The sequence below is a fragment of the Neodiprion lecontei genome, chromosome 6 (assembly GCF_021901455.1).
Source record: "Neodiprion lecontei isolate iyNeoLeco1 chromosome 6, iyNeoLeco1.1, whole genome shotgun sequence".
Classification (NCBI taxonomy): Eukaryota; Metazoa; Arthropoda; class Insecta; order Hymenoptera; family Diprionidae; genus Neodiprion; species Neodiprion lecontei.
The window spans coordinates 8,934,378-8,951,228 of record NC_060265.1 but is presented as its reverse complement, the minus strand read 5'-3'; the positions used below and the strand labels follow the sequence as shown (position 1 = coordinate 8,951,228).

General features: G+C 35.0%; 1 protein-coding gene and 1 long non-coding RNA gene across 4 annotated transcripts in view; one reads left to right on the top strand and one right to left on the bottom strand.

Annotated features, from left to right (window-relative positions):
- Positions 1–16,851, top strand: part of LOC124294998 — a 128,537-nt gene that overhangs the window by 13,776 nt on the left and 97,910 nt on the right. Inside the window, exons 1-2 of one of the 3 annotated variants that reach the window (XR_006904902.1) lie at positions 7,447–7,514; positions 8,108–8,195. This is a non-coding gene — a long non-coding RNA (uncharacterized LOC124294998). Of the gene's footprint in view, positions 1–7,446; positions 7,587–8,107; positions 8,196–16,851 lie in introns of those variants that run through there. The other 2 variants (XR_006904900.1, XR_006904901.1) reach the window with 2 other exon arrangements.
- Positions 481–16,747, bottom strand: LOC107216941 (calpain-D-like). Its single transcript, XM_015654277.2, has 11 exons — positions 16,062–16,747; positions 15,182–15,573; positions 12,740–14,112; positions 12,416–12,649; positions 11,872–12,264; positions 11,286–11,587; positions 10,944–10,980; positions 9,237–9,562; positions 8,695–9,037; positions 8,353–8,531; positions 481–8,290 (listed from the first exon to the last, which is right to left on the bottom strand). The coding sequence occupies exons 1-11, from the start codon at positions 16,379–16,381 to the stop codon at positions 8,110–8,112; spliced, it is 4,080 nt and encodes a 1,359-aa protein (XP_015509763.1). The 5' UTR covers positions 16,382–16,747; the 3' UTR covers positions 481–8,109.

Sequence of the window (16,851 nt, the reverse complement as noted above, 5' to 3'; positions counted from 1 at the left end):
TTATGGTATTGCTGGAACTTTACAGAAATATTATTCTTTCAAACATTTGCTGTTAAATTTCAGCACTTTTTTGACAATGTCCATCATGTTCCATCTTAGGGTGGATTGTAATGCAATTATACTTTCAGTTCTCACAATATATGATATATACATTTGAAACGGTCGTTAAATTTTCCCTTTATCAATGATATGCGATTGTGATCATATTTTTCCTATAATGCAAGACTTATAGATCATCCTTTCTATTGAACACTGATGAATTGCTATTTTAGCACATTGGATTACATACTATTGCTCAAATATGTTGATTACTCGATAATTCAGTGATAATGAGGATTCGATGAAAGGGGAAGGCTTAATTTTATTCTACGTACTTTTGACTTCTCGATCGTACTTTTATTATATGATTTAATTCAATCACTTATTGATAGTGAGTTTGTGAAAGAAGAAAATCATCTATAGGTACAATAATTAGGTATATTATCATTTGAATTTGTTATTGATCGTGTCTACATGTTACAAATGAATGCAATACACAATTTTGATATTATTCAATAATACGGCAGTAAATACTTGATATACAATATGCAACGCGTTTATGCAACAATTAATAATTCTACATGTTACTCAAAGCTGAAGGGATAGTAAATACTCTCAACAAATTGGTATACAGACTATGAAGATAACTTCTGAGTAGAAATAGGTCCAAGTGCATACTCTAATTATCGTTAGAATTGGTATCATCGACAGACACACTGGTACCTTTTGATCCGAAAGTACGTTTTCCCGTTTTGCAATTATTTGTTTTATTTCATATCACATGAGAGATGGAATTATTGTAGTTTTATTATTTCAATAATTTATCTTCACGCATAATCCAAACTCGATATTGGAACAGGAATATCTTAGAAATTGAGTATCTAATGCGGATTTTTTATTGATTTCATCCAGCGAAGTAAAAATTATAATGTTTCACAAATTATGATTGCACACAATATATCAGTACAGTACAATGATTCATGATCAATTACAGAGAGTAATGTATAACATCTTTGGTTAACTAAAAGAAATAAAAAATTATATACTAAAATCGTATGGTGAGATACCATCTTATAGAGTTTTATATGGATATTATAATTTGCGCGGTGACCATGAAATGACAACCCTAACATTGTGATCTATGATACAAATACAGTGAGACACTTTTTCACATATTAAGAATACATACCTAAGTATATTGCAATGGAACCTGAGGCTACAAAATTCTGATGCCGTTTTCAGCTTTGTTTCAATATTACTTCAAGTCGATCACACTATCTTTGAACTAACAAAAACAATTCTACCCTGCGTATTTAGAAACTTGTGGTAAAATTGAAACAGTTTCAAAACTTCGATTTGATTCCAATTCAGAATTTTGAGTTCAGGCTACCATCACGCATTTATTCAATAAATATAGTATGTATGTGTATATATATATATATATATATATATATTAATATATACACATATATACATATATATATATTAATTTTATTAAATAATTATTCACTTTGTCACTGTATAGTTTAACGCTGAAACAGCGACAATTAAGCTCGTGCAAAGAAAACTTAACTTAACGTAGTAAGCACTTTGCTGGAAAATAAAATAATCCTTTTTAAATACATGAGATTCTTTCGTATTTACAAATTTATTTCGTCTAAAATATAATTCAAATCCATGCAATCAGGGTCAAATAACTCGATGCATGCTTAATATCTTGGCAGTTGGCAGATTCACTGTATCAAAATTGAATTTTGTACATATATAATTTTTTGGGTATTATAGCAAGTGTATTTCATTCCTTGGTCGATTTTTTCATCTATCTCGTTTCACTCATTTCAAACATAGAAATTACAGGAGTGCTAAAAAATGGTGCAATAACAGCAGTTATAAAGTAAATATACGAGATAGATATTTACACTCACCCGTGGTTCTGATTCTAGCTTCCTGCCAACCACCTATTTATTCAAATTTTCATAAATTAACATTTAACTTCGTGTTTTATATTGTGAAAGTTTCGCCAACTTCGTTCCATGTAAGTTAGACTTGAGAAAGAACAAAATATGACGTGTACTAACTATGGCACCCCAACAGAATACAACTGCTATGGAAAATTATTAGAAACTATATATTTATCAGATATAGAGTATAGTTAATATTGATTAATATGGCACCAATGGTCAGTTTAGCAATATTTGAAGTGAATTATAGTCTGCTGGCTAATTAACTAAGAAAAAAAAAGAACATTAGACAACAAAATAAAACGGAACCACCTAAATTTTTCATACAACTCACATTAAAGTATTAAAAATGTCTTGACTCTAACAATATGTGAACTCTGCATGGTTTTCACTTAAGAGTTAACTTCTCAGTTTATTTGATACACTTTTTTTTACTGTTAAATGTTATTTTTTTGTTTTTTTTTTTTTTCAAAAATGAAGGCCACTCAATTCAGAAACTACTGCAAGCTACAGATTTGCTGGTAAAAATCTACAATACTTTAAATTGCTTAGTTATATAATAATATTACTTATCATTATTTATTTTTTTTTTCTGTGTCTTTTTTCATATTGTTTGGAATAACTGCGCAGAGTAAAAATTTAGGATTTTCACATCAAGTATCGGGTTGTAAACTATTCCTACTATTACTGTAATTTATTTGGAGCCATTTCTAAACAATCGTGTTATCTCTAAGAGGAAGAGTAATTCGAGACACAGGAAATCTAAATTGAAAATCGATATAACGAAAATTGATGGAATTGCGTTAATCTTAATAATCTACAGTTGGTTGTGCAAAGGTAGGTTGTTATGTGCACGCTATTCATTTGTATAAAAATTTTGACGTGGTCATTTCATTAGTTGCGATTTTTTGTCTAATTAAATGGTTTGACACTTTCCTTTTCAAACCTATTGAAGACTGCATATCCAAAAGTGAACTGAAAATTATATACTTGAAAGCTATTTCATTATAGATTAACACGTGACTATCAATGTTCCGAACGATTGTTTGAGATTTCATGAGATATCCTATTTCAAGAGTTCATGTCCCTGCCAGCTAATTATAAAAAAAACAATCTCTGCATTGATCTTTGTATTAGAGAAAACACGATATGAACGATTATCGACAGGTAACTGCTACAATTATGCACAGTATATTTTTATGCGCTTATTTTTTAATACACATATAAAAAGAAAAAAGAAAATGATCCGTCTACTTGTGTCAAATAGTTACTTCCATCCTGTTTTTTACTCCAGAAAAAAAATGTAGCAGTTTAATGATTGAAAACTTAGCTGCTCTAAAGCAGTTTCAGTCAGTAAAGAGATCATCACTTCCTTTTGGTCAAAACCTTAGGACTATAAAAGTGTACGGGGTACTGAGAATTGTTTTTGCTTTGGAAACAAAGCTTGCCTACTCAGTATAAACGTAGTGTATTTGCATCCAGAGGTGAAAACAATATTACCTCAAAGCACATTTTTTTCACCGAGTTTTTTATACCTAGTAACAGTTAAGTATGCCATGTATAACGTAGTGTAATTCTCGTAACTATGTTAAAACAAAGCCATTGTTACTATTCCATTGAGTTGTGCACAATTCATTTATTGATACATGATATTCTTTTGGATGAAGCACAGGTAAATTCAAAGTCTAACTATTTAAAACTACACGAACTACTGTAGATGTACCATGGTGCATGTAAAATATTTGGGTATGTAGATGAAGGAAAGAAAGAGTTTTTCAAATATGTAATAATCACGTGTGACATTTAAATTATCTGTCGCTTCATATTAAGAAATGGGCTGTGTAGAATATTTTCTAATTCGTATTTGCAGCATGTTAGCAATGACTTTACGTTATTGTATTTTGAGTTGAAATGAGTAACGCGCAGTATTTGTCTACTGGAAAGATGTATTCACACATTGCTTACTGCAAGAATAAACTGGGGGAAGCTTTTGAACTGGGAATGGTTATTTTCACTGACATTGATAATATCATCTTGTGAAGAACACATGAATTGAGTATTGTGCCAGCGTTATACCTGATAATTAAATCACAGATTAAAATTTGTAATTAGGGCGAGTAAGTGGTCTGAAAATTATTTAGTAGTTCTTATCATTTGGCCCAAGTTAAAATTCTTATATCTCATTGAAAGTGAATAATTTTTTATAGTGAAAAGAACCGAGAATAGCTGATCAGTATTTATGATTTTTCTTAGCAAATAATATACATGCTACCCTTATGAAATAGAACAAATCAAGTCTCAGTGATGAGTAGGTAATTACATAATGCACTTGACAGTCAGGGTTGTTACGAGGTGTTTTAGAAAGTCTGAACTTTTCCTGGTGTGCTAGATTTTTAGAGAGTCTGATAATTAATATGATTGATACATAAATTATAATTATAATATTGCACCAGTGTATTGAATATTAAAATTGCGCATGTTGGTTGCGATATTTTCAAAAAGTTTGTAAACTTTTCAACGTTTTAAACCCAAGGAAAAGTTCTATTTGATGTCGTTGGATTAACCTCACATGTGTGTTGAGATATTAGCACCTAGTATTTTCAATGTCAAAGCTCAATGTCAATTGTTATCATATAACAACATGGCAATATTATAAAATCGAAATCAAATAAAGATTAACTTCAGTTACAAGGTAGCCTAGTCTTTGTTTTTTAGTATTTATTTTAATATAATTCGATTTTCATTGGTGTTAAATTCATCGCGAACTCCAATGAAAATTATAAATTAAGATTACCGCAGACACTTCAGTATCGAGAAATTTTCTGATCCAATGTAAATTATCATCTATTTTTAAGCCTCTTCTCCGGCATGATTTTAACGGAATTGGGTCAAAAGCTTTTGCCATAGAAGTTTTATTGAATCGCATTAAGAATTCTGAAATTGCTTTAAAAAAATATTAGTTATAGGGTTTAATTAAGATTAGTACGCAAATGGAATAGTTTTGCAGATGACCCAATTATTCAAAATCTTAGTCTGATAGTTTTTGGTTCATAGCTGAGAAGACTTATTAAGTTCTAGTTCAATCTAATTTCACAGGATCATTTTTTTTCAGATCGACTAGAATAAGGTGTCAACTTTATGTTTGGAAAAATCTTAGACAGTCCTATAGTTGGATATTTAGCTGAATTTTCAGGTTTCATGTTTCAACCCTGGTTGCAAACATTGTTTAAAATCCTGCGTTACAACTACAATCTGATTGCGGTCTGTGATTTAAGAATTTAAATATTCACACAAGTAAAAATTTAAACTTACAAATTAATTTAAAAAACCGTACATTACGGGAGATTCTTAACAATGGAAAAAAGTACTTAATTGTACGCAATTCCGAAAAAGATATACACAATAATCATTAATCACACTCCACTACTCTTGCCTACAGAGTCATATACAGTACCATTTAATGTTATGTCTTTACTCTGAGTAACGTCTTATTTTAAACATTATCATTGAGAAAATAATTATTCTTCATATGGCAAGCAAAAAAATTTTACCTTATTCGGTGTTATTTCTTAAATATTTTTTGTTTCTTTTCTTTTTAATCCTAGTTTTATTCAATCTATGGCCCACTCATATTTACCAAACGTATCTAATTTAGACATAATGTTCAAGTTTTCGTTTTCAAAATTTAATAAATGGAACGTCAATAACTGGACAACAACCTCTTTCAAAGAGGAAAATATATTAAAACTTTTACTTCTTTAAATTGTAATATACTAATATTGTTAGTTATTGTATCATGTCTTGCACTGAGCATATTGGGACATTGAGAGCCTTCGGTTCCTGTTTCTTTCTTTCTTTCTTTTTTTTTACTATAAGGTAGTGTGCGCGCGCGCGCGCGCGCGCGTGTGTGTGTGTGTGTGTGTGTGTGTGTATTTGTGTACGCATATACTATATACGTTCATCCCGGAAAATTTGAGAACAATCAACAGAGATTGAACAAGTATTGAAAACAAGTACAATATACAGCTTACATATCTCAAAATCATATCAACTAATCAGAGTTATTTGTGGGTTCAGCTTCAGTTATTAATTTCGAACAGGCTTCATCTCAAAGAACATTATGATTTTCTACATATCCACAAAAATGATTTCTAACTGTTTGTAAGCTGCATTTTGTACTACCTACGATTTCCATTTGTTGATTTTTGAAGCGAAGCGTGCAAATAGTATACCTTGCTTTTTTGAGATAGGTTTAAAATATAAGAGGGGAATATTAAATAACTTATATTGTTACGAAAAATCTAAAGCCTGTGATATCCGCATAAAAATATGATTAACGTCAGTGTGATTGCATGAAACTAAAATGGATTGTTTTCCCAATACACCACCAAAAGAGCTATACATATCTTCATTGACAGTGTGCATGATCAACTGTGTACCTTTCCTTTATATCTCTTAAAGTTCAATTTTGTGACAAAAAGTATGGTACGTGTAAATAAAGGAAGATATAATATAGCAGTTATACTCTACTTCCTTGGTTTTTTCCGTGAATATATTCAAATAACAAAGTATATGCAGTTCGAATTTACAGCATTCGAAACCAGTAAGAATGAAATCATTGAACACTCTGTGAAGATAAATGTCTGATAATTAGAAATTGCATAATATGTGTTTCATTGGAATTGTACAGCAAGTAATATTGTAACACATCTAAGTCATAAACCTACTGTCTTCAAACGATTATGCAGCTGAAGTGTCGAAAAGTAGTTGCAAAACGACCATTTCAAAATGTCAAATATAATAAAAGTATTTTTTGAAAAAGGAATTCTGTTAGACCCAAAGGTGACATATGTTCACGCAAACTCAGAAAGGTATGAAGAGCAATTGAGTATGTTCAATAAGGCATAGAGCGCTGTCAACGGTGCTTTTAGGCCCTAGATGTATTCCCATCTCACGAACAACTGTTTTATACATGTCTAATTAAATGGGGGACGTAACGCTGATGTTCCCAAATCATTCATATGGAAAGAAAATGTTTGTGAATTGTATATTATTTGAATAATTATATACATGCAGTAAGAGAGAAGTCTATGAACTTATGCGAAATATTTCTATCAGTATCAAGTCATTTTATATGGCGAGTCGAGAACCACATGGCCATGATCTATGCATTAACAGATAACAATTTTTTTGATGTGATGGGTCTGAGCTCCGGAAGTGGGAACATATACGCATAGATAGTAGAACGTTTTGCAGGAACGATAATAACTCGATACAAGTTGGAATACTTTTTTAGCAGTATACACAATCATGACGTAAGCGGATGACGTCCGATATTAGAATACAATTTATGTTGAACAAAGAAGTATAAGCGCATTAGCGTTATATCACCCATTTAACTATACCTATACTTAACAGTCATTCGGAGTGCGACTCAAGCTGAAACTGCACATGACAGCAGTCTGTTAGCCTTTTATACTTATTTTGGCCACATACTGAATAGGGTTGTGTGAGGTGAATTTTGAACTACAACTCACTATTTCAAAATTAATCACTGAGTTGTAGTTGAAACCATCTATCAAGCGAGTATGTCTCTCTCATATTCAAGTATGCTTGCTTTTGATGCAAATATAGAACTTCTCAAAGCACATCCTAGTTTTTAAAAAATATACCCTGCCAAGGGAAAGTGCAGAACGTTATGTGTAAGCAGATTTATTCCAATACTGAATAACAGTATGTAATATAACGTCTTCAGTTTGAACTTTTCAAGTAATAATTTTCAACAAGTTTTATTTCAATGGAGACTCGAACAGCAGAGAATACCGTGTATATGGGAAATTAGTTGTTTATACTGCATACGAATCTCAACAATGTTTAAATTCTGTTGAAATTTACAATTTTGTTTGTGCGAGAAAGAAAATACTCAAAGTTGGTCTAAACAATTTGTGTATCTTCACACTCCCGATATAAAGCAATGGTTTCAATCGGAAGTTTAATTTTTTTCCCAGGAAGATCCTTAGGCTCTAGAAATACATTTGTTCGCACATCAAGATTCACAATCACAATTTTCACGTTAAATGCTAAAACTGCATTTTGTGGTTTTACAGGTTCACGTTATCAAACGAGGACTATGTAGACCTTCGACTTGAGTGTCTATGGGTGGACAGTGTTGAGTATCTGGCGGACCCCAGTCATGTAAGTTTCCACTATTGGCTAATCTATGCGTAAGTCGGTGAGCTATTGAAAAACCGCCACTGCCTTCTAGTTGTGTTAAGACAATGATGACCTGCCTGCAAGAGTAAGGCGAGAGTTGAAATATCATGGTACAGCTTTGAAGTGTTTTTCCGCTTACCTGTGCAACGGAGGTACGCTGTCAGCTGTTCTGAGTTGCCCTCTGGTAGACACAACATTATAACTTTCGTGACAATCACATTTTACGTGTATCCATTTGTTCACGTGACGATTTTCAACCATTACGACTAAACCTGCCCAACCTTTCGTCAAGTAATAGGCCGTCATGCCTTCTCTACCCTGGAAGATTAGGTCACGTTTGAATACTATCATATTTTCTCTAACAAATTACCTGTTCTGTAACGTAACAGAATAGGATATTCTAACTGTGTGAAAAAAGTTTGCAAATTTGAGAGCACTCTCTGAAGTAATCCACAAATCAGTGGTATTTGCGAAGGCTCACCTCATGCCGTTGACCTTTGGCTAATGTCAAGCTGATAATAGCATCAGCCAATACGAATGCTGGTGGTGAAATTTGTTCGACCAACAGTCTCTTCGAACTGTGAATTGCAAGTACATATTCCGGATAACTTGATGTATCTTCCATACCTGTGTGCCAGTGGTTAAAAGCAAGGCACACCACAATGTACAGGTCCCTTTCCAGCATTTTATGACAACCGACAAAGCCACGAACTTGACGTTTGCTGTGCTCTACCAGCCGACCAACTTCTGGTGCTGCTGGCGACCGGGTCCGAAAAACCACTACGCATAGATCCAATTGAGAACGCTGAGATTTTTCCGAATTCCTAGTTTTAACGGGAAAATGATTTGTTAGATTATAAAATCTTTAAATCTTTTCAAAGGATTAGGTCCCAACGCGCATTTTTAAATAGGTACTATAAATATCTTATTTGCTTATATATTCTTTCCAAAAACTAGAAAATATAACTGCTATAGACTAAGGACCCCTGAACTGAATTCAAATCGTCTAGACTGTCTTTATACCTTTGACCCTCTTGAAATAACGTAAATTCCGTCTCGGTAGGTTCTAGTACAGTTAGCAAGACGCATGATAAATGTCTCAATGACGACAAAGGTGGTAGAGTACCCCTTAAACGAACTTCGCTCCATCCAACTCTCGTTTTGCAGATGTCAATGCAATCAAAGTACTTCAAAACGTCATCAAATGATATCCAAAATACACCATCTGATGCGCCATGAGGCATAAGCATCTCTCGGAGTTGCGCCGTCCAGATCGGACTATCATCAGACCAATCTCCTTTCCAACTGTAGTGGCCCCAAGGATTGCGCAATCGTAGCAATCTTATTCCCTTTAACACATATTTCAAAGTTAACTTCAAATTGTGGAATCAATAACACCGGCACACAAAAAAAAAAAATCCTCTGTACTTTTGACCGGACCCATCCATCTCTATGTATTTTGACCCGCTGAATCCGAATCCGAGGTCCGTTTTACCCCTATACCCTCAGATTTCGAGAAAACTTTGAAAAACCGAAAAAATAACGAAAATTGGCAGTTTTCGTGATATAAAAAATTCTGCGGAGCTGAACTAAGCATGATTTTCATGTTTTTTAATCCATTGAATACGAATACAAAGTTTACATAGACCATCAACTGTTTTAAATGCAAGAAAATTGCAAAAAATTCTTGAAAATCTCGAAAAATTGCAACTATTTTCAAAAAATTCACGGTTTCAAAAAATTTCAACAAGACATCAGTAAAATGGAAAATCGATATCAAGGAAGGTGGGATGTCAATATGATGGCAGATTATTGCTGGACACTCAAGAGAGATGTACCTGTTGAAAATAGAAAGAGAAAAAGAAACCCTTTATGTAGGTCATTTGAAGATAAAAGGGTTAGATATAAGCGAAGAACAAATTGAAATCAACAAGACAAATGTTTTTGAAAAGATTTTTTGAAAAAAATTAATTTAATCAAGCTCAATCAATTTTTTTTTATCTCTATAAGTGCGGTTATCCGAAATTTTTGTAATTTTACAGATTTTTTGCGATTTACTTAAATTTATTTGGGTTTGAGGCCAAATAATCTTCAAATTTGTGCTTCAAAAATTCAATCACATGTGAAATATATTTTATTTTTATAAAATAATTGATTTTTACCATAACAACGTTAGGTTTTCGAAATTTTGAGAGGTTTTTTGCCATGTACATAGGTCCCTACGGACGTCTGGGCCGAATACGTTAGAGATTTATATTCAGCGGATCATAATACATGAAAATCATCATTGATTTAGCTGCATACAATTTTTTTTCATCACAATAACTAGATTTTTCGGAGTATTTAAGAATTTTTTGCAATTTTCTTGCATTTAAAACAGTTTATGGTCTATGTAAACTTTGTATTCGTATTCAACGGATTAAAAAACATGAAAATCATGCTTAGTTCAGCTCCGCAGAATTTTTTATATCACGAAAACTGCCAATTTTCGTTATTTTTTCGGTTTTTCAAAGTTTTCTCGAAATCTGAGGGTATAGGGGTAAAACGGACCTCGGATTCGGATTCAGCGGGTCAAAATACATAGAGATGGATGGGTCCGGTCAAAAGTACAGAGAATTTTTTTTTTTTTTGTGTGCCGGTGTAATTAATGGTTTTACAACAATATAAATGTGGAATATTGTAGTTATTCTATATGATAAGTATCACCATCGTTATTTGCTACGAACTTACTTGTACGTCCCTTACATCCAACACTGAGTATGCATGCCTGGAAAGAAAAATAAATGACAGCATTATATCTGTAATTACTGATGGCACATAATACAGGGAATATCTAAGTACACTGTAAAGTGTTCTTATACTGTCGTTAATTTAAAATAAATGTTCTTTGTTTTAATGAGAGCTGTGACTTCTCATGATGTACACTATAATCTCACAAAGTCACTATTCAAAATTTCCAATGTTAAGAGGTCAGTGGAAAAGAGTTTATAAAATGAGGACAAAAGCTACAACAGAAAAACAAAAGTTAAACAGAAGCACTAATATAAATTATCAGAAGATACTAATAAATACCTTGGACGAAGTCCTTTCCGTTGATATTCTTCTTCGTCAACTTTCATATTGCCTCCTCCGCAGCTAGCACCCATTAAGAACATAGCTTGTCTTGAAGACAAAAGCTGTGCCCAAATTAAATCTTTATCTAATTCATCTTCACTTGGTAAAGCGGAAGGCTGTAGTGGTACACTTTCACAAGGAGCACCCGTGAGGGTAGCTAGTCCTTCGATAGCTCGACCAGAAACCAGTGCTTCATAACATCCATGGATTTTAGCTACTGCTTTCTCGATCAGTGGTACCCATAATTGTTTTCTCTTTGCCTATTGTTATAAGTGCATTGTTAATTCGTTTTCGGTGTCAAAAAGTCTGGCTTTCAAGTTATCAATATTAATCAAACTCATGGGTCGCGAAGATGAAATGGAAGTGTACAAGAGAATATATAAGAATATTTTTTCAATAGTTATTATTAGAAGTCACGTATATTTCAGTGTGTTGCTTAATGTGTACCACACAAAATAACACTAAAAATGTAAGATGAGTGATCACCTTATGAAAATTTTATTCATCACATTTTAAAGAGTGACTTTAACCTGAGTACACCAACCTGAGAGTAAACAAGATGTCCTCTTTTATCACAGGGAAGTAGATCGTCAACAAGTACGGTGGTCCATTTTCCATCCTTGCACAATCTGACTTGGTACGCCCCTTCGGGACAAGTTTCTTTCATAACTAACACTCTTCTCACCAATTCGTCACTTTCGGCAAGTACTGCTAGCGCGGATAGAAGCCAACAATTTCCTAAAACACCTTGAGAAATATCGGAAGGTAAGGGTGTCCTAAAGACTGCCCAGGGCAACTTGGAATCGACACTTGAGTCAACATTTATTTGATGCGGTCTTCTCCACTGGACCACATGGTTATCTTTCGTTTCCGCAGGATTGTAGTACAATGATTTTGGAGCTGGGGGAAAAGAGTCGTCGACAAACGGTTCGTTTGTCTGTAATCAAAAACCGAAAGGTAGAGTAAAATTTCGTGACACTATTGCAAGATTCATGATAGTTCGAATTGTTTTAGTATTCCCAAATACCATGTAAAGACTAACTTTTGTTGATTCTTGTGAGAACCCTAAAATATACAATTTCATTTACCTCTTTACAGTAACGAACGATTCTTTCCCATTTTTCTAAGGCTTCTCTCTCTTCAATTTGGCGTAAATTTTCCATAACAACACTTTCCTGTCTTTGAATTCTCAGAGTACTAGTTCCAGGTTCGCCGAGCCTAAGCCTGTCCCCAGGAATTTGAGACAGAGTCTTTGAACTTTGGCACATTTCGCAACTTCCGTTCGTACTTTTGTTCTCAAAAGTGCACAATTTGCATTGCCACTAAAACAAATAATCATTTTAGGATATTAAATACCATTTCGGTTGATTTGCAGTAACATGGTATCAAAGATAGGATTACTAAATTCCTACCTGTGCGTGGGTAATTTCTTTGGTCCTAGATTGCCTCTTATCTCCCGCTCCAGATCCGTTTCTACGAACTGAATTCCTGTGCCTAGGTGTAACTGCTCTTGAGCTTGCCGAAGGTGGACACGTCAGCCTGGGACTGGGACTTCTTTGTCCTGAGACTCTGTTATCCCTTGGGACTTCGAGGAAATCAGCAAAGGTTTTGCAGGCATTACAGCTTTGTGCAGTTAATGGGTTCCGTAAAGTGCATGATGGACACACCCAGCTCTCCCCCTTTCTTAACGTTGGGTCATCGAGATGACTGACGCTTCTCAGTTTTGACCCGGCACAGGCTTCACACGTTGTCCTTGTAGCAGCATTTAGTAACGTACATTTTTTACAAGTCCAGGCAGGTGATGGAAGTTCGATTAGATCGTCTAGATCAGCCTCCGCTGTTGCTAAGGTCGCCGATTTTGGCGGAGTATACCTTACGCTGTCTCGTGAAACAATGATGGGAGACGAGGCCTGTGATCTACAACTTGCTCCGTCTTTAGTTACTGTAATTAAACTTGGTTGAGCCAGAGACGGAGGTGATCTTGAAGAAGAGCAGATATCACATCCAGTTGACCAAAGAGGATTGTAGGCATAGGAACATTTCCGGCAAGTCCACATACGCTTTAGAGGCCCAGCCTCTGCTGCCTCACCAGCCGAACTTATTGACTCAGTGAGTGTTTTTGCAGCCGTGATGCCCAATTTGCTATTCTGTTTTCTTGGCAGTGGTGGGGGAGTTTCTGGGTCAGATATCCCTATGTATGAATACTTTGGTTTTGAATTAAACCCAACAGAGTGTGGTGGCACAGCCGGAGGTTCTTCATCATTTAAACTACGACGGTTTGCAGTTTTTCTCTGTATTACATTATTAGTGACAGAGTCAACTTCCGAAAATGATCGCCGGTATGTCGGAAGGCCTGCAGAAGAAAGCGCTCTCGGCTCCCATGCCGGTACACTTATAACTACGCCGCTACAGGGTGCAGGGCTCCTAGGTGCTTCGCATGCCTCGCATTGTTCCAAGCCAGGTGCATTATCTAGCGTACAGTTGTCGCAGCTCCACAAGGCATTGTCTTGTTGCACCTCCGAAACTATGAGACTAGTTGGTCTTTGGATCCCAGCCTCCGATAACTTTTGAACAACAGAACCATTCGACAATGAACGGCTCACTTTAGATTTCACACGCTCGTACACCGAGGGACTGTGACGCTTTGGTGAACGCTGAGAATTATCTATGTTGTCCGTATAGGCCATTGAGGGCGAATCCATGGTTTCGACAGGAGGTAGCGTCCAACTTTCGCGGTTGGACCTTGTTCTGTCACTACGACCGAGGCTGGTCAGCTGGGCCATGTCTAGGATAAGAAAAAAGTTACTAGAAAATTATCTTCAAAGAGTTTGAAAAATCAACTCCTTTTTTAGCAATAATCAAGAGCCCCGAATAATGTATCTCTTGCTTCTTGAAAGTTTAATTGATACATGCAAGCTCTAAATTGTTAATCTAATCGACCACAGTCAGTGATTCATTGTGAAGTACCAAAAAGAATTTGACACACTAAGGTGTTTCAAAGTGCAAGGCTGGGAACACCGATTAATCTTACAAAACTACAGAGAGGGATTTTACCATTCAATAAATGAATAATGATTAAATATTTCATCTTGGCTGTGATAAAAACACAGCACGATTACAATTGTTTCTTCTAAGTTATGGTAAAATTTATCGTAAATATTAAGGTTTTTATGTGCATGATCAATCAATTTTGTTTTATAATCCATTAGTGAAGCATTACATAAATGCTCTTTACATCATTTTAGTTTGTGCATGAACAAATCAAGATAGATATCCTGTAAGTATATTTTTCACCTGATGGAATGAGGAACAAATTGAATGATTCGTTTGAAATATTATCACATGCCATTTAAAACGGCATAAAAAAAATCAATTCGTTTAGAATGTTCCATATTTTAGTTTCTAATTAGATTTCAGTCAAATAAAAATTGGGAGTTAATACCAAAGGTCAATTGCCTTTTTTAAAACCAAAATTAAAGAATTCTGAGAAACCTCGGTTTTAAAGCTCTGACATTTTCAGACATGATTATTACCCGTGCCTTTGTTATTTATGAACACACCGAAACACTATGCGAGTAGCTCATCAGCATTGACTGTCTAGAAAATGCGAAAATATTTGAGAAAGAAAGCGCTTCAAAGATTTATATCAGGAAGTTGCATCATAGAAGATAAGTGATATCGTATTACATGTGGGAGAAGAATTTTTAAAGGTAGTGCAGAGATTTATGAGAAAAAAATTAATTTTTTCTAAAAATAGAAATTTCTTACAGTATTATACAAAAACTACAGAAATTTCAAACAAAAATTTATTACCGGGATCTACTCTTGTAAGCAATGTCACCGTATTTGTTTACCTTTATTGGTTTTATCGAGATTGGAAGGAGTTGATGTTGCGTTGAATTCCACATTTAAAACACCATCTTCCAGTCCCGAAGACGAACTTTTAGCTGGATCCTCGTCATCATTGAGGTGAAGGTTTTTAAGTTTGCGAACTTCGGGTCTCCTCGCTTTCCGCGTCCAAATATGACCTTCCTGATTCGATGCGGGCAAGGAAATAGTTCCACAGGCGATACACTTGGCCACTGAGCTTTGGCTGTTTGGTTGCAAACATCTGATGCAAGTCCAGCGAGTAGGTAACAAAGGTACAGATACACCGTGTTTTAATGATACAGATTCAATTCTCGTCCTCCCAGACCAAGAGTTGCGCCGAGATATTTTATCCGAGCTTCTTGATCCGGGATCATTCCTAACGAAAATAATAAATGTTTGAGTTAAAGAGGTAGAGTACAGTCAGTTGAGAAAGTGGTGTAAAATTAATTTGCAAGTTTTTTTGAAATTGTAAGCTGAACAGAATATATTTTTGATCGTAGACACAGCGAACGATCTACGAACCCTAGTATTATCTGATAAGTTGTATTGTTAAGTCGAATCAAATGATTATCAGCTGTAGTGTTTCGTTGATTAGCGATAAATGTAAAAAATTTTGTACGGTTCAGTCCGATACACGAAAAAATTGATTTTTCGTACTTATAAGAGTACTGTTCTCAGTTCCTTTGTTTCCATACTGGATGTAGGTTTTTATAATAGATCGTCGTTTGTTTACACTTGAAGTAATTTGCGTGGGTATGTACAATGTTAGGTAGACTTGACTGGTTTTGAGTTGAAATACGTCGAATGGTACCAGGCATGAATATGGGGACGAGTGTCAGAATAAAGTAAATAAATATTGCTCACCCAGACGGAACGACGTTGTTATTTTTTACGGTGAACGAGAACGGTTTTTGATGGTAAACGCAGCTAGTTTTTGGTATGTAGCATTTTAACTGATTCGTAAAATTGAGTCGTGGTGGCGGTGTTGGAGGCGTAGAGTTCGCGGAATCGGGATTATTTTTTTCACAGACATTTGTACTGCTCGGGGATGATGTTTCGGGATTTGTTTTATTATCGTATACCCTACGAGGTTCCCCGCACCTGGCGCAGCTCGTGCTCTCGGTCGGGTTTATGAGAGAACACTTTGAACAATGCCACTGTAGCACCGAAGCGATTGACCCCATTCTCCATTCGTATTCATGGCTCTTTAATATCCTGAATTCGAAATCTGACAATTTTTCAACAATCAAATGTCGGTATTTTGTTCGTCCTAGAAAAGCAGCGCAGCGCTTTATCCTTTGTCATATGTTTTCGAGCGGCCATGTTTATCAGACCGCTGCTCGCATCCCGAATTCTCACTTGTCAAACACCGTCCCTTCTTTTACCGTTATCACTTAATATCCTAGTAACTATAACCTCGCGCGATCTATAATTCATTTTTTTTAACCGAATTTCAACATCTCAACCGCGTAGCAACAACGTTTATCATCCCACACACCGTGCACGGACAGAGGTTTCGATTTTTTCACGTTTCTTCGCGCTTTCCGCGGTGTTGACTTACTGCGATCCTCAGCGCAGGAGCGTACGTACAAAGTTTATTACCACCCATCACTCCGTCGTACAACAAATTTTCTAATATCGTCCCGCCGATGAC

Excerpts from the sequence above, each read along its gene's own strand:
- LOC107216941 (XM_015654277.2), bottom strand. The coding sequence starts at position 16,381 with ATGGGGTCAATCGCTTCGGTGCTACAGTGGCATTGTTCAAAGTGTTCT. Across the intron at positions 14,113-15,181 it reads TCTCGATAAAACCAATAAAG|ACATGGCCCAGCTGACCAGC; the intron begins GTAAACAAATAC and ends TTCTTATCCTAG. Across the intron at positions 10,981-11,285 it reads CGGAAAGGACTTCGTCCAAG|GCATGCATACTCAGTGTTGG; the intron begins GTATTTATTAGT and ends TTTTCTTTCCAG.